At 33.0% G+C, this 27,055-nt stretch overlaps 1 protein-coding gene across 2 annotated transcripts; it reads left to right on the plus strand.

Moving 5' to 3' along the window:
• The first annotated feature begins 226 nt into the window (after positions 1-226).
• LOC105325405 (uncharacterized) lies at positions 227-27,055 on the plus strand. Of its 2 annotated transcripts, XM_034461332.2 has the most exons (27): positions 227-402; positions 1,341-1,594; positions 2,329-2,510; positions 5,646-5,755; positions 10,713-10,978; positions 11,370-11,531; positions 12,269-12,309; positions 12,469-12,569; positions 12,883-13,030; positions 13,828-13,875; positions 14,274-14,354; positions 15,157-15,420; positions 16,314-16,577; positions 16,774-17,037; positions 17,128-17,388; positions 17,927-18,184; positions 18,480-18,740; positions 21,009-21,266; positions 21,532-21,789; positions 22,876-23,130; positions 23,451-23,566; positions 23,748-23,815; positions 24,594-24,814; positions 25,174-25,270; positions 25,378-25,400; positions 26,191-26,338; positions 26,904-27,055. In XM_034461332.2, exons 1-27 carry the CDS (start codon positions 286-288, stop codon positions 26,995-26,997), a joined length of 4,620 nt encoding a protein of 1,539 aa, XP_034317223.2. In that variant the 5' UTR covers positions 227-285; the 3' UTR covers positions 26,998-27,055. The 2 variants fall into 2 exon arrangements, with proteins under 2 accessions (XP_034317223.2, XP_034317224.2); XM_034461333.2 differs by lacking the exon at positions 16,314-16,577.

Genomic DNA, 27,055 nt, shown 5'->3' on the forward strand with positions numbered 1-27,055 from the left:
ATCTGCTGTACATGTACCATACTTCTTGGTTTTTCACGTGTCACACAATTTGGGAAAATGGGGGTAAATATGTAACATTTTTATTTGCGTCATTTAATCTTAATTTGCGAAAAATTTCTTACAGTAAACATGCAACGGGTAAAAAGCGAAAAATAGATCATCGCGAACATAACCTAAGATACGGTATTAATTCACCAAAGTATGCCTCTCTCCCTTTTCAGTTCCAGTGCATCTTTCTTAATTTTTGTCGTTGGCTGTCTGTGACCTGATGGAGGGATATTGACGATGATGAGAGTACCGCTGTCAATATCACTGCTGTGTGCGTGGCTGATGTCGTCTGCTGACTGCTCTCATTTTAGGGGCGGTTCGATGTCATGGAAACCGACATCCAACGCGTCACAGGTATATTTAAACAAACTTGAATCAACACAACCTGAGAATACTTCAACACAAGTTTAAGCTTTTTTGGCCTAATAGTTTTTAAGAAGAAGATTTTTAAAAAGATTTTCTCTATATATTCCTATGTTAAAGTCTATCCCCCCATTGTGGCCCCATACATATAATGTACCGCTTTATATATCGACTTTGTAGAACCTCTTGATGGAAAAAAAATACAAAATCAGAATTTATTTGTAAAATCGAACCAAAAGACCACGGCCATTTAATTTCTTTGAAAAGGTGATGGTGGAAGGGGCGACTTTTACTTTATATACTAAACGACGAACGGTTAGCTGAGTGATTTTAAGGGGATGGGGTGGTAAATGAAATATGCATCAAATGGCTTTTATATAAGAACCGGTAATTTAAACAATGAAATGCTCTCTTTGATGATCCATGTAGAAATAAAGATATCGAACTTTACATAAACTGCGTTAGCCTGTTATGTATTTTTTTCTGCAATGACCACTTCCTTCATACTCATATGAATCACCAAAAGAAAGCATTTAATTGATTATGCATATATTTTAATCTTTCTACTATAATTCATTTTTGAATTATTCTTTCTTGAAGAGTAAGTACAAGTACCCGAAATTTTTCTTGATTTAAGATCAATAAGTTGATAGAAAAAAAAAAAACAATTCTTCGATGAATGGAGTTTGAGTCTGACATTATTAATTTTGTGCAGTCCGTGATTTTTAATAGGTTGCTGAAAATTTCGATCGATCGATATTTATAAACTGATTACAAAAGGAATCGTGTAGATTTCAGCCCGGTCAGTTTCTGTAGAGCTATGAATCACAATCGATCTTCTTACATAAGAAATAGAGGAGAAAGTACTCAGATAGGATGAAAATATATGATTTTATAAGTTTAAATGCACAAGTTTTCATTTGTTTTAGATTGAGATCTCCCACCAGATGGCGTGGAGACGATCCTCCAGTAGCTCCTCTTTTTGTAACGACACAACGATAGCGACCCAGGGAACATTGACTGTGTCGGCATATTTGTACTGTAGGGTGGGCTGCAACTCATCAAACAGAATCAGCCTTATGCACGGTAAATGCATTGCTTACAGCGCATCGGAAGACTGGTCCCTCGCAGAGGACTCATTTATATTTAATGTCCCCATCCCCGGAATTAAGTACACATTTAGGTGAGTTGGATCAGGTTCATCAATATTCTTTAAAAACTTCGAAGTGGTACGAAACACTGTTTTAGAAAAAAACATCTTAAGGAGTCCACCACGTAAACTTTAACAATCTTTGAATAATTTTCTAAAATACGGTAGCATGACATTGGCATTCGATCAAATCTAATCACTTCATAGTAAAAATGTCTATTGACAGATCCTACCACAACTTTTTTCGAGCGTAAAACCAAGAATAGATGTAAGAGAGGTAAATGCCAGGGTCAACTGAAGGGCTGAAACACCTGAACTCTGAAGCTGGATGGTCAACCGATTAACGATCAGATCTACCTTAAATTTTTAAATATGATAGTTTGGGCCATAAACTATTGTTCAGTGAAGAAATAATCCAAATATGTTAGCATTATAATTTGAACGTTTTTCGATATCTTTTTACAGATATCTTCATTTAAAGGAGGAAAATATAGCCTAAATATAGCTACGACCATCCGGCCCCTTAATTCTAGATTACGCGCTCTCGAGGCTTTGCAAATTTTGCTTAAGTCGTCATTTTTCAGAAGAAAAAAATATTTGAAAAATTGCAATTGTTTTATTTTTTTTAATATTTAAAACTTAACACGCTTAACTTTGTGTGTCCAATCCTATTTTAACGCCAGAAAACTAACAAGCTACCTAAATCATTTAATTTAGAATACTTTCAAGTTTCATAATTTTATGTTTGTTTTACCCGAATTGTCTAGATTAGAAGATTGTTGTTGGCAAAACATAAGAAATCGCGGCTCGTCCGATAGCATGAGAATGACCATGACTGCTGACCTCCGACCCCGAGCTGACACTGGGGTCATGAACTCCTCACCTGTCGCTACAATGTCACCAATAGTTCGTCTTCTGGCTGGGTGCCAACATTCCTTTCGAATACCAGGTAAACATTTAGAACTTACTGCATCGAGTATGTACATAGAAAATACAACTGAAAATGGTTAATTAAAAAAGATTTTTTTTTTTTCCTATCTAAACCTTTTCACGTTTTATTTTCTACATCTAAATATTTTTACATTTTATTTCCTACATCTTAAACTCTTTACATTTTATTTTCTAATTTTTCACCTTCTACTATTTTACATCTTAAGTGTTAAACTTACGATGCAGTGCAAGTTATAATTTACTATATTGTCTCCAATCTCCTCGACTTCTTGCGATCGTCATCGAAGTGAAAGAAAATCTAGTGCTTATTCTTAATTATTAAATTTCATTTTTTCAAAGTGATGACAGATTTTACTTTAGTTTGTTTTGCAAAATGCCTCCATTCAAAGGTCTTAAGGAGGCTATATGGTCCACAAAAAAGGGTCATGAAATCTATCTTAAATTTTATAAATGATTTTTGAAGCTACAAACTACGTGTATTAACACTGGGCCGGAAAATTATTGCCAGTGTCAAGGTAGCTTTTTTGCAGTTTCGTAAAAATCAATATACATGCATATAAAATGATAGACCATTGTCTAGAGAGTATTTAACCACTTGTTTTTAAGTGTGTCTCACCTGGCAGGTGAGATATTTACCTTAAAAAATCAGATTACGTATCGGATTTTAAAATCATATGGGAGTTTTGTTCAAATCCTGTCGGAATTTAAACTCCAATAGGTAGTACTTTCAATTTATTCCGGAAATTCCAAATATCCCATACCACCTTAAGCAACGATCTATCATATGGCATATTTGAATTTTTCGATACATGCAGCTTAGACGGATGCAATTATGTCACCTTGGGACCGGCATAATTATCCTGCACAGTGTTTATTATAAGTTAAACAAAATTCCTTACAATGTAACCTTTTAAAAATTTGAACAGTTTCCTATACAGTACATGTATTTTTATGTGTACATAGCTCGTCTTCTCGAGGAGATCAAAATAGTCTTAAAATGGCCACCACCATCGAACCCTGTTTAATTAGAATCTTGTTATCAGCACATTTGTCGCCCTTTGCAAATGTGACAGCTCCAAAACGTACACAAGCACTTTAGACCAGAAACAAAGGTTTTAATTCTATACCGTATTAAGGAGGCTGTATGGTCAGCAAATTAACGTCAGATATACTAAACTTTTAAGATATGATTTGTTTAGCTATAAACTACCGTATATCCGGTAATTTTTGCTATGATCTAATTTTCGCGATCATTTTTGCATCGCAAATAAACAACGCAAAGAAATTTAATCCGGTACTGTTTGCTATTGGAAATCTTTTTAAATTGCAAAAAATGAACAGACGCAAATAAAAAAAATTACACATTTTTCCCATTTGCGCAAATTTTATAACACGCGAAAAAAACCCGGATATTCGGTATTATTTAGTAAAGAAAATATCCATATATTTCACCGCTTAAATTTGGTATTTTTCTATAGTTTTATATTGAGCTCTTTTTCAAATGGAGATCAATACAGTCTGAAAATGGCTGTGACCATCGAGCCAACTTACATGGTTGGGTTACGAAAGGCTTTACAATAAAGGCTTAAACATAAACAAATTACAACCCTTCCAGTGATGTTTTAAACGTACAAATTATCTGCAATCCCTTTATTGAGATGTTTTAAAGATTTATATTTGGCAATTAAGGAGGCTGGATAGTCAATAAATTAACCATCAGATAAACCTAAAATTTCAAAATGTGATTCTTTTTTAGCTATAGACTATTTTTTGAAAAGAATGAATCAAATCCAGTTACTGATTTACAAATCATACTGAGACTTTTGCATCTTTTTTTTACTTTAAGGTTTTTAACTGCTCTATGCTGTTTAACATGAATACAATGAAAGAAAATAAACTGTATTAAACTAAATCGTAATTGATCATTCGAAAGAAGTAAAGTTACCTAACATTATGGAGGTGTCTCATACCTTATAGAGACTGGATGGTCAGCAAAGGACAAGAGCGTACAAGGCCTGACAAATCCCCCGTACCCAGGATTTTGAAATCGCATATGAACATATAAAAAATCTTTACATTTGAAACTGTGCATCAGTACATGTATAATATAGAACTGCATTCTCTGACAAATAAATAATATACAATAATAAATGAACTTGGTATTCATCTCCTTTGTTTTATTTGATTTCTAAGCATTACAGAATGATTTCATACTTGTGCAAGCGCTATTTTTATCCGACATTGTATGTACAGAACATGAACATTACGTAATTGTGTCATTATGTAAATGGTATTAGATATTTCTCTCATAATCAATAAAAAAGCAGAACAACTTTTACTTAAAGGCAAATGAATTAAAAATAAAACGCCGTCTATACGATTCGAACACCCTCTCCATGGAGAAGGATGGACTACGACCCTCCGCTTATCACACTGAGCTACGTTGACACATAAGAGCACGGGTGAATAAATTTAACTATTTGACAATAATTAATGAAGTAAAACGTTTTTGACAAAAATCAAGAATAAAAGTCAAACTAAACTTATTCTTTAAATAAAAGTACTTTTAGGATGGAGTCAGGACCCATTCATACCTATTTTGCAATTAAGAACAGTGGATGATCCAAGATATAGGCAAAAAACGATGTGCAGCTTAATTTGGAATCCAATATCTGTCGTGTTTATAGAATGAAAGCACAATATTGACTTCCATCGTGAAATTTATAATGAAAACAATGCATATAAGTCAAAACTTAACATTCTAACTTGAACTGAAATTCGTTCGTCTTCATTGCTCCGAATTGGGGGTATACAACGCCTTGTACGCCCCTGTTCTTTGTGGTCAGATCTACCTTAAAATATCAAACATGATTTCTGTAGCAACTAAACTATTATTTAATAGAATACAAAAAGTGTTCCCAATATTATTGACATTTTCCTATCTCTTCCTGCAAAGTTCGTCTTCTAATAATGGAGATTACTAAGTATTAGTGGTCCTGTATACTGTGTAAGAATGACGGGAAACCTTATAGAAATGTGTATAAAAATGGCGACGGCCATCCAGTCCTCTTTAAAACTGTGTACGACCCCGGTGTGCCTAGTGATTTTCTCTCTCTCTCTCTGTCTTCCTCAGTCATCGATGCAGACAATGATATCGTGCGCTGCCGATTACCAAATACAACGTTCGACACCAACGAGTGTGGATACCTCTGTGCCGGCCTGCCAGGCAGTGCTTTGGACACGGTTCGTGTTTATTTCAGAGGCTAAGTGGTCAAACAACTTACCTATCAAATCAATCTGATTAAGATAAGATTTTTGATCCGCTCCGACAAATTCGATGTCGCTACACAATCAGATCTTTGATCCGCTCCGACAAATTCGATGTCGCTTAATCTTTGTGTATAGAGCGACATCAAATTTTTCAGAGCGGATTAAAGATCTTATTTTAATCAGATTACCCATTGAATCTGCCTTAAACTTTTAAAAGTGATATTTTTGCCAATACACTATGTTTAGTAAAGAAAAAATCCAAATATTTAGCCTCTAAAGTTTGAACATTTTACCTTTTTAACTTTTTGTACAGAGCTCTTCTTTTGAAGGAGGTATATATAGCGGCCTAAATATGCCACAACCATCCATTCGTCTTAAGGAATAAGAAATCATTTTTAAACGTTTATTGGAATATATTAACATTTTCAACTGTCTTTGTCTGTGCTAACATTATGAATCAACGTTGAAGCATATAGCCCAATGATTTCATAAAAGATGAGCGAAATGGGTGTGTCTTATATCATAACCGAAAAACGGTATTGGCTGCGCCGCGTATTAATACATAGCATGTGCAACATGAAAAGAATTGTGGTTTTAAAATGTTGTTTTAAAAAGAGCAGAAAGTCGAAATAATATAAATAATAGGGATTCTTTGAATATTATTAGGTAATAATTTCGGTCGAAGCATGATCAAATCTATCATAAAACTCTTCGGATTTTATTAGATTTGACCACGCCCGACCAAAATTATCACCTCATAATACCCAAAGAATGATATCTTATTCCTTAAAGTCACGTGATCGAATCTTTTAAAGCCCGAAGAATAATTGGTTGATTTGATTTGATCACGTAACTACATTGTACCCGCATATAGCATTGTAAAAATATCAGAATACATTGCTTTAAAGGGTAATCATATTTGTTCTTATATGCTTCAGTTAAAAACTACCCGTAAAACATCGGTTTAAATCAATTTACTGAATAAGAAATACTTTATATTTTTTTCATCTGTAACACTTATGCGTACGATAAAGAGAAAGTCTCCAGAAAAATTCAAATTGTTTAAATTTTCAGAGTTAAATTACCAAAATTATACCTTAGATCACCCTGGCAAAATTAAATATCCCTCGGACCCCCCCCCCCCCCCCAACTTATCCCTCCGTTTCTTGGTCCGCGCTTGCGCATGTGCTGCAATAATCTTTTTACCAAGCAAATGATAACTGAACTTTTTGTGATACAATTAAAATGATAAGACTTTCTGAAAAGTTTTGTAAACTGCAGGATGTATGTGTAATTTTTGTAAACTGCAGGATTCGTGTGTGATTTTTGTTAACTGTAGGATACGTGTTTAATTTTTGTAAACTGCAGGATGCGTGTGTAAATTTTGTAAGCTGCAGGATGCGTGTGTAATTTTTGTAAACTGCAGGATTCGTGTGTGATTTTTGTAAACTGTAGCATTCGTGTGTAATTTTTGTAAACTGTAGGATGCGTGTGTACTTTTAAGCTCACCGAGACGAAGTCAAGGGGAGCTTATGCTATACCCCCGGCGTCGGTGTCGGCGTCGGCGTCGGCGTCCGGACCTGGTTAAAGTTTTTGTTGCAGGTCCTGTATCTAAGTTATTACTTGTCCTATCTTTACCAAACTGGCACGGATGATGCATCTGGACCTACTTATGGACTTGAAAAACTTGGATGCTCCAGACTGGGTTCTAAATTCCAGATGCTGGAGGAGGTTAAGGTTTTTAGAGCTGGTTAAAGTTTTTGTTGCAGGTGCCCTCTGATGATTATATCTCAGTTACTACTGGTCTTAACTTCACCAAACTTGCATGGATGGTGTGTCTTATGATACTGGTGCACCAGACAGCTTGAATGCTGAATCTGAGCTATAGTTTCGTATGCTGGAGGTGGTTAAGGTTTTTAGAGCTGGTTAAAGTTTTTTTGCAGGTGCCCTCTTATGATTATATCTCAGTTACTACTGGTCTTAACGTCACCAAACTTGCATGGATGGTGCGTCTTATAATAATAATGCTCCAGACAGGCTTAAATGCTGAATCTGAGCCATAGGTTTCGTATGCTGGAGGAGGTTAAGGTTTTTAGAGCTGGTTAAAGTTTCAGGAGCAAGTGCCCTCTGATGATTATTTCTTACTTACTACTGGTCATAACTTCATCAAACTTGCACGAATAGTAGGTCTTACTTCACCAAACTTGCATGGGTGGTGTGTCTTTTGATACTGATGGACCTGAAAGGCTTGAATGCTGAATCTGAGCCATAGATTTCGTATGCTGGATAAGGTTAAGTTTTTTGGAACAGGTCACATGCTTGATAGATAGTAGTACTAATTTAAATTTGCATAGTTGATTAAACTATAATGTGAACGAATCGCAGAGGTAGCTTCAGATGCAGAGCTTGATATCCATTATTAAGGATACTAAAAAATATATCTTGGTGTATTTCTGGTCTTAACTTCACCAAACTTGCATGGATGGTGTGTGTCTTATGATACTGATGCACCTGGCAGGCTCGAATGCTGAATCTGAGCCATAGGTTTCGGATGTTGGATGAGGTTTAGTTTTTTGGAACAGGTCACATGTTTTATAGATAATAGCCTGCATAGTTGAATTAACTATAGTATAAATGAAACAGCTTCAGATGCAGAGCCTGACCTCCATTATCAAGGATGCTAAAAAAATCTCCTACCTCACTCAAACCTGTTTAATGGATAGATGTGTTTGTTGTTAAATAATATAACATGATTCGGATGATATAGTATTATATAAATAGTGCCTGTTTGGGAGGGTAACAGTTGAAATTGACACCCCGAGAAAACCATTGTCAACCGACGCGAAGCGGAGGTTGACAATGGTTTTCGAGGGGTGTCAATTTCAACTGTTATCCTCCCAAACAGGCACTATTTATTTTGTTATACTGAATGTCTTTTTTAAAATTTTAAAGAAAATTTTACTGCTTTTATATAGGAATAACGTGAATTCTACTGCGAACCGTACGCGCATAATTTTCGCGCATGTAATATTTTTTAATGTTACCCGTTGCCAAGTGCGTTGCTAACGCTGAGGGTAATAGTAAATATTATTAACTGCGTCTTAACCAATCAGATTTCAGTATTTAACATGAAAGTATAACAATGTATAATATAATACACTTTTGTTTAATATGATACAATATAATATCATAAGTTATATTGTAAAAAGTTATGATGCAATATGATATTGTATCAATTTTTTGTTATTTTATGATATGATATTGTATCATGATATTGTTATGTATAGTTTTGTATAATATGATACTATATTGTATAATATGATATTGTATTATTTATTTATTATATTATCACATGATACTGTAACATATGATATTCAAATAAATTATTTTGTATTATATAATATGATATTATAAATATTATAATATTGTATTATATCATATTGTATAATATGTTATTGGTTTCTTTAATATAGTATTATATCACAGGAAATTGTATTGTAGGATATTATTAAATTATATAATATTGTATCATACGAATTGTATAATATAACATTGGTTTACATTATATTAGATTATATCACATGAAATGGTATTATATGCTATTGTTATATATATTATTGTATCTTATAATACAATATGTTTAATATAATTTTGTATTATATGATTTTTTTTCTTTATCACATGATATTGTATCATTTGATATGATACAATGTTGTATCAAATTATTTTATCTTATGTAGCAAATATGATACAATATCATACAATACAATATTATACTATTTTATACATATAATATCATATGTTACAATATTATGATTTATTATGTGATGATATTGTATCATATTATTACTTATTAGGTTAGTTACTGACTCACTACGGAAATATATTGGGTTGATCAATCTCATAGATGGCGAGGCGAAGCCGAGCCTTCTATGAGATTGATCAACCCAATATATTTCCGTAGTGAGTCAGTAACTAACATTATAAGTGTTTTGTTTTCCCGAGGGCTATTTAGCGACATATTTATTCACAATTAGCGATGATCTACGCAAAGCCATGTACAAGATGCTTGACATATCGTCCAATTTAACTAATTTAAACTCTTCAAAATTCTCAATCTCACCTTTCAAATTCTCTTTTAACATTTTTGCTTTACCCATGTTTACTTACAATATTTTGTTGCAATTCAATTTTAAATGTGTTCTCCCTTTCCTCTGCAGACATTGAGCAAATTTTGACGCTACCATTTTGTTCTGCTCCAGACAAAACAATGTAACGTCAATATTCTAAGGGCAACTACTCCAAATACTTAAAGAACTTACAGCATGCGGTTTATGTATTAAATACTATGAAATGTCGAAATGAGTAAGCGAAGCGTCGGTTAATGACGATTATATTGCCTTATATTATTTCTCACCGAACAAATATAGAGATATGTGAGGCAATCACGTGCTATGTGTAAACCAATGAAAGTGTGACATTTCAGTCCAAGGGAAAACAAAATACTATATTGTATTATATATTATGATATTGTATTATGAGGTAAAATACAATTATTTATAACACAATGCAATGTCATATCATATGTTACAATATCATATCTCATCATTGTTTATTACAGTATTTTATTGTAATATATGATATACATGTATATTGTAAGTATGATATGATGCAATATTGTATTTAATATTATTGTATTTATAAATATTGTATCTTATAATACCGTATGAAATGAACATATGATTATCATACAATTTTTTAACAGATAATATACGATATTGTGTAAAAACAGTATCCAGGAATATCCAAGATCATAAAGTATGACTTTCATATAAAATGATAAAGGTGGTCTCATACAGGCGGTGCCTCATAAAGGTGTTGCCTCGTCTCGGTGAGCTTTGTAATCGGTACCTATGTTTGTAAACTGCAGGATGCGTGTGTATTTTCCTACAATGCAACGTCTGGAACAGGGATCTATGGAGTCAGTCTCTATATCGAGGACTTTTCTGCCGCCTCTCCCTCAGTCGTTCTAAGCTCTGTCCCCATACAGTTTTTGATCTTGGTTTTTTCTGACTCATTGGCTTGTAATGATGGACCCACCTTTGTATCCCCTACCCCACCTGAGGCTAGCTGCCACGTGGTAAACACGACCTTTACTACAAGATTGGTAGCGAGAACCAAAAGTGCAGCTCACACGTAAGACCTATACCTAAGTAAAATCTTCTGCTGCTCATTTTGGGAAATATTGCACTATATTTCTAAATTTTGTAATGTGTTTAAAATTTTCATTTCATGTTGACAGTTTTTAAAAAAAAAAATTATGGGGAAACTCTTTTTCATTTCAAAATTCATTTTATTCATTTATAAAAACCAGTTTATTTACATGTACCTTTGTTATTGGTAGGATTACACATGTATATCGAAAACAAAGCATTTGTCGCTAAATATGTCATACTGGTTAAAAGGCTTTATATATTTAATTCATTATTATTATCATTATCAGTATTATCATCATCATCATTTATCATTATTCAAATTATAATTTATATAAAGGATGTCAATTTCATTACGAAACATTTCATTTAAGAATAACCAATATATTCTTAATGGGCCCTACTGGAATAACGAAGAGCAATTTAGCCCCGTATGGCAAATCCGGTCGGGAGTGGTCGATATCAGTCAAGTGGTCACCCACGCAGAGTCAAGACGGATTACATCTTGTGTGTTATAGTGCCGAGATCAATAACAAGTATGTTTCATTTTAAATTCGTAAATTGAAAAATGATCTTAAAGAGGCTGGATGGTCAAAGAAAAAAAACAACCCCAAAAAAACCCATCAAATCCTCTTTAAAATGTTAAAGATGATATTTTTAAGCCATAATTAAAACCATTTTTAATAGAGAAAAAATTACTGTATGCAGGGAAGTATACGTTTTATTTTCGCCCTCGTTGTCAATGGGCGAATTAAAGACTGTGCAAATTCAAATGCCTAAAACTATTTATTTCTTAACACAACTGTACCTGGGCTAATATAAGACTGGGCGAAGCCATTTGCAAGTATAAAAGGACTAAAATAACACGGGGGCGAAAATAACTTATTATATACTAGTTAATATTTTAGGTGTGAGAATTTTCCTATATATCTTAAGTTTATACAAAACTTTTTAAAAGAAGACTAATATGCTATGAGTCTAAAAATGGTCTCGACCATTTAGTCCTCCTGAATAATGCAATACTGTGGTTTCATTAATATTCAAGGGTATCAATTTTCGTGGATAAAGTGAAAATTACAGTTTCAAGGATACGTAAAATCGTGGTCAATGACCCTATCAATGCAAAGTGTGAATAGAAAAGGCAATTTAATGAACATTTAATTTCGTGGATCAACTAAACAACGAAATCTACGAAAATTGGTATTCAACGAATATTGATGAAACCACAGTACGTTAGTTTATCTTGATCTTTGAACTTTTGTTTTACTTTCAGACTCTCTTCAGGCATGATGTGCTTTGATGTGATGAAAGGAAGTGAGTTAGATCTTATGTTAGAAAGCATTAAAAAAAGAGCTCAAATTTTCTCAATTTGCGACATCTCAGCATAATATAGATTCTAAGATCATGAAAAAAATATTCGATATGCGAAATATCATTTATATTATTGTGGACAAAAAATAATTTCTATTCTAGCACCACCATCTATAAATCTTCGACCAAACTGTTTGACACCAACTGGAGAAATTGACAGTACTACATCCAACATTACATTTAGGATGTGTTTCGATAAAAAGGTGAAATTTTATCTTGTGAAAAACAGTTAATGTTGTACCCCAAAATTAAATCATTTTAGGAAATCTTAATCAACCTGATTAAAAATTAATATAATGCTCAAGCAAGTAATATATATGTTAACTTTATATAAGAAATAAACAAACCCAAACAATAACCAGTGAGGGATATAAAAGTAAGCATTTTTTTTAATAATTTCAAATTTTAAATTACATTTTTTCATTAACAAAAGAAATAACTTAAAGACAAAAACTATGTATGACATGTTCATGACATATTCTACATGTACATATGCTCTTTAAATTATATTGATAGTTTAATCGACCAACGACGAATAAATACATGATTATTCATCATTCAAATGGAACTGAAGCCAATAGACTTAATCTAAATGATCCAAATGTTGCCTCGTTTTCGACTTTAGACGATCGCATGGTTACTGTGACTTGGGGCAACTCATCAGGTAATTTAACCTATCATGCTCATTTATGTTGAAGACCGAAGTAAGGTTTTCTGACCACAATGTATCAGTTTCGTCGTCTAATGAATTTGTTATTCATATGTCCATCACCTCTTCTTCAACTCTGGACCATTTCTATTCAAACATAACATTACATTGAACTCAGGTTCTGTTTAAACAATAAGACACTGTTATTTAAAAAAAACATTTTTAAGAACTGTATCTTTGAAATTTGTATAACAGCAAGATGATTTTAAAGATATTCAATGACATTTTAGTTTATATATACCATAACATCTACAAAGTTCAGAATATGGAATGGAGCAATGCAATATAGAAACATATATAAAGATGGTTTTTTTCTGTCAAGAAGATATTGAAGGTAGTTACACTTTTAAGAGCTTGATTCTCAGTCAAACTATCAAACCTTGTTGGGAAGAGTAATGCTACATAAGAATGTGCAATAGAAAAAGTAGAAAAGATATTTGTATTATTAGTTAGATCATGACTGACACAGTTTGTGTATCTTACATGAATATATAAGCAAGCTAATAAGTAAATAACACATCTGGAAATTCAATATATAGGTATATGGGTAGATGATAGATAGATGTTTGCGTTTGCATTTAAATATTTTTTTTTGTTGCTTTTGACTAAGAGAAAGTTAATAATTTAATGTTGCTGCTTAGGTGAGCGATATAGACTCGTTTGGTTGCATTTTTAATAAAGTAAATGAGATATGATGTAATGTTTTTTTCGGAAAAGTTTTTTAATTAGCGACCTTATTTCATATTTCAAAGGACCCGATTTATTAGGAAGTGGACAGTATTACATTATCCTTGAGGCAGGTGAGTCAATGCTAATTTATAAAACCATTTACAAGTATATTTTATATATATATATATATATATATATATATATATATATATATATATATATATATATATATATATATATATATATATCATACATTTTGTCCTTAAGAAATCTAAATATTTTAATCTGTTTATTCTATTCAAATCAATAAATGGCAGAGAAACATTTCATTTTCATAGAGGTATAACAATAATTACATTTTATATCATTTGAATTCGCAAAAAACATGCGCAATGAAAACTAAATTCGGCCTCTTAATCGAAAATATAATGCTTTATTTCTGTATTAATTATGATACTTAATTAAGGCTGGTAATGTGATTTATAATTTTTATCATGAAATATAATATTGTGAAAACCTAATTTACTAGGATCCGTAGCCGCGCAGCCTTTAAGCTGTATCAGTGAGTGGCCTGGTATAACTCAGCCCTTTTATTGGAACTTCACCGTAGGTATGAGAAACGAACGCTTTTGTCATGTACCTAGATATACTATTCCATTGTCGATCAACATACATGGCCATGATAATCGTTAAAATGAATTATACTATTTGGATAATTAAGGTGTTTTCTCGTTGCGTGTACAGGTATTTCTAATATCAATAAAGAAATAAATAAACGTTTTTTCAGAATTTTCAGAAATGTTTCGTATTTTTGCAGGTATTATTTGCAAGTACATGTATATTGAAAACAAGGTTGTTTGCTTATAATAAACTTTTACAACATAGTATCCCTAAGTTTAAACTTTCTTTGCATTTTGGAATATATATATATATATAAGTGAAATCTTTCATTTTGACTGAAATTCGCGAATAACGGCAAAATGTACAATGTACTAAAATAAATTGCATTTGAATTTTCTTCTAAATCCTTTTTGCGAGGGGGTGTTTACAAATTGAAATATACTATTATTTGACGATTACTTTAAAATTATTATCTTATTAATGATTTCTTTTCTCTATGAAAATTCATGATTTCCAATGTTATTATCTCGCGAATTCATTCTACATGTACGAAAAAAAATGTGACGATACAAAATGATTAACGATTGCTAGAGATACAGTCAATCTTTCAACATAATGTGTTTGACGTTGATTTTTAGATGTTCTTAACTTACATATACTGACTTCGTTTTATCTCAGAAACACTCTAAGAACATCTGAGAAAAATTTTGTAAACATGTCTGTAAATGTATAACTATAATGCATCAAATTCTATCTAAATAGAATATTCTAACTAACTTATCATTACACAGTTGATCGAACTCCACCTTCCCTCAATTTTGTATTTAACCCAACACAAGTCAGCGACAACGAGACGTTCTCTATGACTTGGACTGTGAGCGAATCTCTCTCTATGGAACGCTGTAACCTGACAACACCTACAAGTTCATTATTAGTTAACTGTCGCAGTTACATCAGCCAAAACAACTTGGTCGCAGGAAACTATTCCATTAAAATCGAATTAGAAGATTTGAATGGAAACAAAGCTGGGCCGTACGAACATCAGTGGCTTGTTGGTATGTTGTTTTCTAAGGTACAAATAGTTTGTTAGTTGGGACATATTATGAAGATTTAAGATGAGATAAAGATTACTTGGTCTCAATCACGATTTTTTTTAAATATCTATATGGTTTGTGTATAACAACCTGTTCATCTACATATTTAAAATATCACTTTTTAAAACAAAACATTGATTTAGACTGCTAATCTGCCGTTCACACAATTGATACTTTAACCACTGAGCAGCGATGGTATTCAATCTAATCGATTGAAACAAACAATTTCACAACACATTAAAAGGGGCATGGTCACGATTTTGGTCAAATTTTATTTTTCTGTTTTTATTTTTTGCAATGCTTTAGGCATGCATTTCTAATGATCAAATGAAATTTGGGTGCCAGTCGTTGAGTTTTAAGCAAGATACAGGGCTTACAATTCTTCGTCACGTAAACAAGGCTCGTGCCTTGTTTTTGTTTACAAAGGTTCAATATACCAGTAAAAAAAATTTTAAAGCTGGTTTGACCATCTAATTATTCATTTTAAGCAGAAATAAACAGTTTCTAACGATTAACACATTCATTTTTGGTCTAAAACTGGAATTTTCACTTCAACATTCAAAATGTAAACAAACGCTTTGTTTATATAGCGAAGAATTATAAGCTCTGTAACTCGCTAATAACTCAACAAATGACACTCAAATGTTTGCCTATTAAAAATGCCTAACTGAAACATTGTAAACATAAAAAATAAAAAAATAAAAATTCTGATCAAAATCGTGACCATGCCCCTTTAAAATTATATGTTATTGTTCTTGTTTCATATAATGATACTATAAAAATGATATTGTTAAAAAAATGGTGATGTATCGTCTTGATGAGCTCTCAACCCTTCATTACCATACTCTATACAGTTGATCGAACACCACCATCTCTCACCTTTGCATCAAATCCAACACAAGTCAACGAAAATGAGACGTTCTCTATGACTTGGACTGTAAGCGAATCTCTCTCTATGGAGCGCTGTAACTTGACAACACCTACAAGTTCATCAATTGTAAACTGTCGCGGATCTTTCAACCAGATCTTCTTGGACCCAGGAAACTATTCCATTAGCATAGAATTAGAAGATGTTAATGGAATCAAAGCGGAGCCGTATGAACATCAGTGGATTGTTAGTACGTATTTTGCCTTTTATGCATTTATCCCCTACACAAAATAAGGAATATGGCTATTAATATGTTAAATGTGATGAAGTTAAGTTCTTGCAGCAATAATAGAATCTATAATTAGATATTGACCAGGTGAATTTAGTATTAACTCTATTCATTGTTTGTTCATTCTCTTGTTTTCAATTGCATTATCTTTACACAGTTGATCGAACTCCACCCTCTCTCACCTTTGTATCAAATCCAACACAAGTCAACGACAATGACACGTTCTCTATGACTTGGACTGTGAGCGAGTCCCTTTCTATGGAGCATTGTAACTTAACAACACCTGCAAGTTCATCAATAGTAAACTGTCGCGGCTCCTATAGCCAGAACATCTTGATCCCAGGAAACTATGCCATTAGTATCAAGATAGAAGATTTGAACGGGAATAAAGCCGGACCGTATGAACATATATGGGTCGTTAGTACGTATTTTTCCATGCACATGTGTATTGGTTATGTATTTTTTTTCTTATTGAATAAAATGTTAATAAATAATATCTACGTTTTTATAGTTGACGTAACGCCGCCAAGTCTCAGATTTGTATTGAATCATTCACTGACAAGGAGCAATGCGTCTATCACTTGGACTGTTAGTGAGCCAGTTGTATCATCTAATTGCACTGTAACATTTCCAAACGGTACCTTAGTATATGAATCCTGCATTGACCGATGGGAAGCTATTGATTTACGACGTGGTCCTTACCAAATCAGCATCGTTCTTGTCGATACGGCTGGTCACATCGGAGGACCATTTAGGCATACATGGACAAACAGTATGTATATGTTAATAATGATATCACTTTCTTACGCCGGACTGTCTCGTTATTTTAAAGTGTATACTGGAAACTTTTCGCCCTTGTGCGAATTTTAGACTGGGCGATTTAAAAAAAAAATCTCAATTAATTGGTAATGTGTCGGAACGAATTCAAGACGAGGCAAAACTGTTTGCTACACTGTGGTGTAGAAGGGGGACAATTCAACGCGAGAAAAATCTTTAGTTAAACAGTAGTGTATTAGGCATTAAAATGTTGTATCATATCATTATTTGTGTAATGTTACGCTGTTAAAGGGGCTGGTTGTCGTGGCCATTTATCGACAGTTTTAATCTCCTTAAAAAGAAGAGTTCTGTATGAAAATATAGGAAATAAAACATTCAAATTTAGAGAATAAAATATATGGAATTTTTCTTTACTAAATATTTCATTTATAGCTTAACAAATCGTTTTTGAAAATTAAAGATATATCTGATGGTTAATTTGTTGGCCAGAACGTCTCTTAAACTTCGTTTTCTCTATTATGATTTTATCTAAGTTGACGTCACGCCACCGATCCTGACATTCACAAGGAAGCCTGCCCTTTCTCTGAGCAAGGCTAACATCACCTGGGTGACTAACGAGGAAGCTGATGGAGTGTGTGAAGTCCAGGGCCCTTCCTCTTTTTATCGGTCAGTAGTCTGCGACAAAGTCTGGAGTGAGGACTATTTACCGGAAGGAGATTTTATCCTTAATGTCACTGTTTATGACCAGTCGTTAAACATGGCAGGTCCATTCCAACACAGATGGTACAACAGTAAGAGTCATCCTTTACTTCCCATTTTATTTACTTATTTTACATTTTTAGACCATAAAAGTCTTAATGACTCAGTCCATTTGTAGACAATCCGAATGCAATTCTTACAAATGCAGGAAAATATTCAGTTTTTGTTGTCATGTTGTAAATTTTGTATTTACACCCACCCAGTAAATTCAAAATTTACAACATGACAAGATAGTTGATGGCTAAAGTCATATTTAATATTTTGAGGTAAATCTTATTAGTATATTTTTGCATTCACCCTCCTCAATATTCTTACTTTTTCGTGAAGGAGATGTAAAACCCCCAGAGCTGAGACTGACAAGTTCCCCATTCAGGGACAAGTCTTCCGATAACGCCACTCTCACCTGGACTTACAATGAGTACGCAGCATCAACATGCGTGATCAAAACTTCATTAACCACTGAGTTTTCTCCCTGTGATAATAGTTGGAGTGGAACATTTTTGCCAGAAGGGAACGTTACCATTGAAATAGATGCTCGAGACAAATCAAGGAATTTTGCATCAACATACAAGTATACCTGGTACAATAGTAAGTCCGTCTTTCTGGTCTATAATGAGGATACCTACAGCTGGCTACAAAGTCATTAGGTGTTTCTGTTGCTGTCTGTAAAAAAGTTATCCAGATATGTTATCTCACCTTAGCCCATAGTTTTAAGTAAGCCTTTAGGTCCAAATCCTTCCGTTACTTGTCTCTTTGTGACTATTTCATATGTTATCATCTTCTTTTTGCCTGCAATGTCTAAAGAACTAGGTACAGTTTCAGTCATACTTTGCCCTATTTTAGAGTGATTTTTAAAAATATCACAAACAGTTGAATTGTAACGTACATTTACACAAGAAAACCCATAAATTCATAGAGTCCATATATAAAAAGTTACCTGATTAGACTTTACCAAGGTTAATTGTGACGTCATAAACAGTCCATTTTCCTGTAATTTTCATAGAACAGAACAGAAGACACAAGTTCCTTAGTGTTTTTTTTTAGGCGCATCGCTATCAGCGATGTAGCCTCATTGCTGTCAGCTCGCTTCTCTCGGCTTATATACAAGCGGCGTCATAAAACTCAAGTATCAATGCGCCATTTAATATATAGTGCCGTTATGATTGTTACGTTTTTTCAACCAGGAATATATATTCAGTATGCGTTTTAAAAATATCAACAAATCATTACAACAGATATCTCCTTTACACATTGAAAAAACATCAACATCAATTAAAGAACAAAACAAAGATTAATACGCAGGTGCGATAGACTGGCAATGCCTGCAATGTATGATAGGGACAGAGGACCAGTCAACCGATGAGATAATTTGCATAACAACAGTTCGTTCTTCAATTAAAAAAGCGGTGACGTTAATTGTTTGAATATCGGAGGTAAAAGAATGTAATAATTTCGTATATAAAATCTTTATATTAAAATGAGGGTAAGTGGCTGTCTTCCTATAGCTAGGAACAAATTTCGTATTTTATCACTTGATAAAACGAATAAGACGATTTCCAACTGAATGAGGAAAAGCGCGCCACCTTCCCCATGTAGAATGGCGATATTTAACAACTTGTAGTGATGTTTTTAATTAGCTACCCTTAGCTGCAATAATATAGCCCTCTCCGATATATTTTTTATCTGATTTTTACTGGAGAGATCTACTGACTACAATTCCATAGGATCTCCGTAACGGTGCAAAAAATAATTTTTTAATGCGACTGACTTCGGTCTGAAAAGATCGATTTTATATTTGACTTCCTTTAGATAAAATGATTTTTTAATTCAGGTTGAACAAACTAACCGTATATAAATCAAAACCAGATAAAACACATCAGCATGTTTACCAGTCGTCTTTTTCAGCAGCCATACCAGTTCTCGCGTGAATGTCAGTCTAGATAATCGATCTTACCTCCTTCTATCACTAAAACATCATTTAAGGAAATGATATATAATAGAAATTCATATCTACCGTGTTAATTATGTTTATAATAGGGGAATTCCTATATTCACTTCAAGATCCGCTCCTGAATTCTCATTGGCTGTCCAAAAATAATACCGGTCAAGGTCAGTAAACATGGCGGACAAATTCAACTTATGTTGTTGACATACACGAAAAATAACCGATATATGGACTATACTTGATATTTTTGATTAATTTATGCCATAGACATCTACAATGTTTGAGTTCAGGTAAGAAATGCTAATGTTATTGTCATTTATATACGATTTGAGACGAAATCGTTGTGGGAGTAAATCACACTTGCACCATTACGGAGATGCTATGGAGTTGTAGCCCTCTCCCAAAAAAAAAATCGGGAGAGAGCTCCATTATTGCAGCTAATCTACCCTCAATGCGATGCGCCGCTCAGGCCTTCAGGCCTTTGATTTAATAATAAAATATGTCTTCAGCTGTCGCCCACGATAAAACTCAAATTTATATAACTTTTTCATGTGATATAACATAACATATATTAATTTCGTTGTGGTGGACGGGTACGGCTTCATTTTTTTTTACCAAATCTTAGAAATATGCCAGAATGTTGAAGTCATAATTATTTTTTGGAACAAGATTCATGTAAAAGTGCATAACTTGGTACTTTATATACAAACATGTTCAAGATGGTATATTTGTATTTTTATGTGATTTTAAAATTTTTTGAATTTTAGGGCAAATATTGAAATTTCTTTCTAATAAAATTGTCAAAAAATTAAAAAAAAAAAAGAATTTGCAAAGGTGAGTTTAAAATAGTTTTCAGGATGTATATGTCATTTTAAATTGTAGAAATCCTGTTATTATTGTTAACGTTGCAGAAGACACGACTCCGCCGGTACTTACTTTAATACGAAAAGAAGCCCTTACTGTAAACCATGCATGGATCACGTGGTCAGTAAATGAGCCAGCATCAGCCAATTGCACCCTGACCACGCCATTTACGACTGTGGTGTTTTCCTGTGATACTGGCTTGTGGTCTGGATTCAGTCTTCTAGGAGGGAGCTACGAACTCGGTATTCGCTTGCTGGATCGAGGAAACAACGCTGCAGGGCCATTTGTTCATAAGTGGCTAAACGGTGAATATTGGAAGAAGAAAACACACACAGAATTTTATATTTCTATTCTTTATGCTCGTACATGGTATTGTCACGCATAACTTTTAATTTATTAATTGAAGTCACTTTATAAGTAATGTTTTTTTAAACACTGAAAATTTTTAAAGACTTGACAAATTTTCTAGTATAAGAAAGTTGTTTTCCTCAATGAAATCATATCATTGTTCATACAAGCAATGGAATATTATAAAGAAACATTGAAACATATAATTATTCTTTTCTTCAGTGGATACGATTAGACCAAGGGTAACTTTTACCAAGATCCCAAGTAAAACTTATAGTAACGCAACAATACAATGGAATGTCTCTGAACCCGTAAACGGCAGCTGTGAAATTCGGGGACCTGCAAACTTCTACAGGAATGTATCATGTAATGGGAGCTGGGTGGGCGTTAACCTTCCCCCGGGATCTTTTACTCTCGGTGTTACCTTGATAGACACTTCCGGAAACGTCGGAGGGCCGTCCCGTCACCAATGGATCAATGGTAATAGTTGATCGAAGTTTTTTTTTTTCAAATGACTTAAAATGTAAGAGAACTAGGCGGTTGTTACCAATTTTAGACTACATGAACATGTATATTATAACGCTTTAGAAAAAAAGCTTTGCATTATAATATAAAAACATTAAATTTCTAATTAAATAAAGTGGAATTGTCTTTACTAAATAATACATGTAGTTAGAATAGCTATAAAAATGATGTTGGTTTAATTGAAAATCCAGTTAGGCCTACTTAATTTCTCTCTTTTGAGGTCAATAATTTGCCATATGAGAACTAAAAATTTTTCGTACGAGGATACGAATGATTTAATGTCATATATTATATTAAATGATTGAAATTTAAAAACAAATCTTTAAAACATAACGAAACCAATTAATGCAAACGTATTACCTGATAATGTTAATGCTATTGACCCCCTTGCGCTAACACCCGTGCCAATGAGAGATATTGGTATAAGTCGTAGAATTTGCTTTTCAATCGTTGTAAAATAAAGGATAAAAGTGAAGTTTTGATACTTTGAAAAATGCATTTGTCAAGGTGGCATTTTGAATGTCCATTTTAATGTTTAATACAGTGTTATTATGTTTGTGTGTCTAAAGTGGTAGGTCAGTTTTTTACGTTTAGAAATAAAATTCCATAAAACTGTATAAACTTGTGTACTTGTAATAATTTTATAAAAACTGTACTTGTAATAATTTTGTATAAACTGTACTTGTAAAAATTTTGCATACATAGTAAATGGTACAAACAATATTCTTTTTTATTTGCGTGGGAAATAAAGCCGATTATGTGTAAGTTATTCCCACGTAAGAATATTGTTAAATCTTGTCAAAATATTTATAATAATTTTTGCTTTTGGCTGTCATTCTGGAAAATTTTTTTTGATATGTACAGAAAAATTTTCTTTTCGAATATCTGTTATCTTTGCTTACGTTGGATGACATATTGGATATTTTTAAACAAGTATACAGAATCTGTGGTATATTTTTTGTCTAAGAATTTTTCTAAGAAAAGCATATTTTATGCTTTTTTGGTCAACAAAATCTATGTCATTCATTATCTCATTCACAGATGACGTCACACCGCCGTCACTTCGTTGGATAGGTTCACCACCAACTCTGACTAACGGAAGCATATCGTTGTCATGGACGACAGATGAAGCAGTGACGTCACTTTGCACTGTTCATTCTCCAGTTAAGGATAAAAATGAATCTTGCAATAACGAGTGGGTGGGAACAGATTTGCGAAATGGAGAGTACTCGTTGACAGTCAAAATGGTAGACGGATCCGGAAATAAAGCGCAAACTATTCATTATTGGAACAATAGTATGAAAACTTGCGTTTTTCTGTTAAATAGTTCATCAGGGATATGAACTTGGTTGATCATATGATCAAATTCTGTGAATTCTAATTACACACCAACCAAAAGTATATCCCGATGAAGATATCGTTTAGAATTATTAACGCATCCGTGTTTTTTTTGGTGTTTTTTTTACAATAAAGCAAAAAATCAAATTTTAAGGATAAGCGTATTTTTATGATTCATACAGGGAAATATATTTATAAAATTAATATTAGGTGTTAATCCTCTGTTCAAAAGAAAAGTATTATGTGCTAAATTGTATACGAACGGTTTCATATTTCAGCTGTACAGGATTTGGTATTTGAGTTGATATTTACTCTCGCAAATGTGATAGTGACAAATGTCGCCAACAAAACATCTCCAGAGTACAACACCTTGGAAGCGGAGAGTCAGATATCAGTAAGTGACGTCATCATGCAGTATGTGTCACATACACTTTTAAATTTTAAAGATATTATTTATTAGGTTTTTTGATTCAAAATTCAGATTCAGATACTTAGATTACTCGTATTGATTTCAATAAAAATGAAGTCCATCCCTCATTTATCAATCATTGTTGCGGTTTTTTTTTCTTTTTCAGCTTGAGAATTTCTATCGCTCAAGAATTGAGAATTTTAAGTCACTTAACATAAAAAATATCACCGTTGAGTAAGTATACATGTATTAACAATAAAAGTTTGATTTAAATATCTGATACGTACAATAACAATATAATATACTATTGATCAGTTGGATATACGTTGGATATATATTAAAGAGGCTGGGTTGTCAACAAACTAACCATCGGATCTGTCGTAAAATATTGATATGATTTCTTTAACTATGATAATTTAAGTGAAGAAAACCTCTTTATATTGTAGATTTCAAATTTGAATATGATATTTTCTTATATCTTTATGCATTGACGCCTTTCTATTAAAGGAGATTAATAAAGTATTATAAAAAAGTATAAAAATGACCATGACCATCATGCACTCTTTATAACTTTTCTGAACGTTCAACCTTCAAGATCATATGATATTTCAAATATGAACTGTTATTATTACTGTTAATGTCTATATTTGTTACCATTATTTCAATATACGTGCTAGGTACTCGTAAATGTTTGAAACTCGGATACATGTAGAATTGTAATACATGTACGTGTATATGAATGTTTATGAGGGATATTTACCTAATCAAATATTAGTAAACATTGGGGTACACCTTGTACAGTTCATTCATTTGATATTAAAAATTGTACATGTATATGAATGTGGGGATATTTACCTAATCAAATATTAGTAAACATTGGGGTACACCTTGTACATTTCATTCATTTGATAATAAAACTAAGTCTTTGGTTGATTACTTAACATTTAGAGAACATATTATACACATGTAGTAAAAAAGTCTCAAATATTCAATATAACTTACATTTGTATAGATCAATGCCTGCCAGACGTAAAAGAAGAACGATCCCCACGAGGAGTGAGCTAGTTATTTACCATGATGTGGTGCTGGGTGGGAACAGTATGTCTAAAAGTACAGCCTCTCTGTCTAAGGCCTGGTCTACATTCTCTACCGGGGGGTCGTCCCTAACCATTGGAGGATCAACAACAACGTTCGCCAAACTCGTTCTCATGTTAGAGGGAGGAACAACAAACAGTAAGACTGAGTTCGTGTTTTTTATATGAAGTCGTGATTAAGATAATTAATGATATTGTTACTCACTGTCTATGAGATTTTGTCGGGTTGTCAACGTCCAGGAAAGATGAGCCAAAGCAACAACCCGTTAAATGATTTTAAATCGTAGATAGTACACAAACTTGTTTATATATTAAAAATAAAATGCAATGAGGGACACGTTCTGAATGTTATGTTGCCATGACGGTCTTATTTTCCCTTCTTTTTTTTGTAACCGGCAGTCACATGACGAGTATCATCCAATCACAGAGCGTCTGTCAGTCAGAGGCAATATAACTCTTTTTTTACAAATGAGTATCATTATGATTTATATATTCCAGTTACATTCAGCGGACGTATCAAAGCTTGTGATATTGCGCAATCGTATGTCACGTGTAGAGTCGGAGAACAATGTGACGAATCGACCGCCATGTGTGTGTAAGTACAGTCAGACACGTGCTTTTACAAACTGTGAAGAACATGTGATATATGTGAAATCTATTCCATCAAATTTAGTATCTGTAAAATTTCATTTTATCTTTCAGGGCTAAAAAACGTATGCGCCCAGGTATGTGCATATTTTTTTAGTTCGTTGACAGTGTCAAATGCAGCGTTGGCTTCTAACATAAATGATTCAAGCTTGCATTATGTTTCGATTGAATCATAGCATACCCCTTTGACATAAAGAGTCAAAGTCCATCAAATTATTAGGCGTTGGAGTCAATTATTAGGCGTGGGAGTCAATTATTAGGCGTGGGAGTCAATTATTAGGCGTGGGAGTCAATTATTAGGCGAGGGAGTTGGTAGATGTTGAACATGTATATGAATAAGTTTTTATGTACTTACATTTAAAAAATATGTTAAATGAAACATATTTCTTCTAATGGACTGATGGAGTTTTAAATTTATAAAATGGAAGCAACCTTAATGTTAGATGTTCAACTTTAAGAGGGTTTAATGGTCGTGTCAATTTTTAGAAGGTATTTATCTCATTTAGAAAGAGCTTTGTATATAAAGCATATAAATATGAAAATATTCCAATATAAAAAATATACGCAAGTTTTCTATACAAAAATAGCAGTTAATTTAAATCTAAATATCTAAAATTATAAGGAGGATTTGATGGCTATATCTTGTTGACCACCAAGCTTCTTAAAATTTTAATGACCCCTAGGTTCAGAAAAGTGTCAGATTGTTTTCTTAACTTGAAAATAAATGAAAATACCATCGCATATCATGAGAGAGGCCCATTCTCATTAATCCCCCCCCCCCACTTTAGAATTTATTTATTTTTTAAATTGGCAATCCACCACTATCAAAAAAGTAAATGAATAGACATGTTTATTTTTTCTCACCAGATAACGACGGTTTGATATTAAGCGTCGCGCTCGGAGTGTCGGCACTTGTGGTTCTGTTGCTGGGCATTATCATTATCGGTCTGTTCTATCTCCGAAAGAAAGAAGAACAACGCAAGAGACGGAAATTTAAACAGGAACCAAAGAAAAGGTTTTTGATATACATGTATTTGATAAATTATCCTGAATCACATATCTTAGCCATCAAGGATATTTTAAAAAATTCAAATCAATATACATTTTTTTTTAAATTGTAAAATTGTATTCTTGGAATTTTTCAATTAGGTCACCTGAGTCCCTGAGCTGACTTTATTAACTTAAAGTATATATATATATGGGTTTTTAGTCCGTCGTCTGACTTTGATTGTCATCCATCCTTCTTAGTCCTTAATTTTGAACAATTTAAACCTTTTCTCTAGTAAGTATTAAGTAGAGTTGGTGTGTAGCCAAAATGTGTATAGGAGGAAGAGATGAGACCTTCTTAATCCTTTATATACATATGTATGCAAATACCAGTTTGCTTTGCAAGAATCGGGACCAATTTATTATCATTCTGCCATGCAGTGCACGTTTTTAAAAATAATAGTTCAATGTCTTAAAGAGCATTTCATTTCATTGTGATAGAGAAAGGGACTCAGATGACCATCACGGCCCATGGGCCAGCTGTTATATTTGATAAGTTCCTGTGTGTCTATATACATTCCATTTTCTTCTAGGTTTGAAACACCAATAGCCACACTTAGGTCTCCATCGCAAACGATTTACAGGCCTTACAACAACTGGCACTGTGATAGGGAGAGATGTAAATGACCATACTAGTATCTCTCAAGCTTTGTTATTTGTGTACAGTCAATATAAATCTATCCAG

Source organism: Magallana gigas, chromosome 10 (genome assembly GCF_963853765.1).
Source record: "Magallana gigas chromosome 10, xbMagGiga1.1, whole genome shotgun sequence".
Classification (NCBI taxonomy): domain Eukaryota; kingdom Metazoa; phylum Mollusca; class Bivalvia; order Ostreida; family Ostreidae; genus Magallana; species Magallana gigas.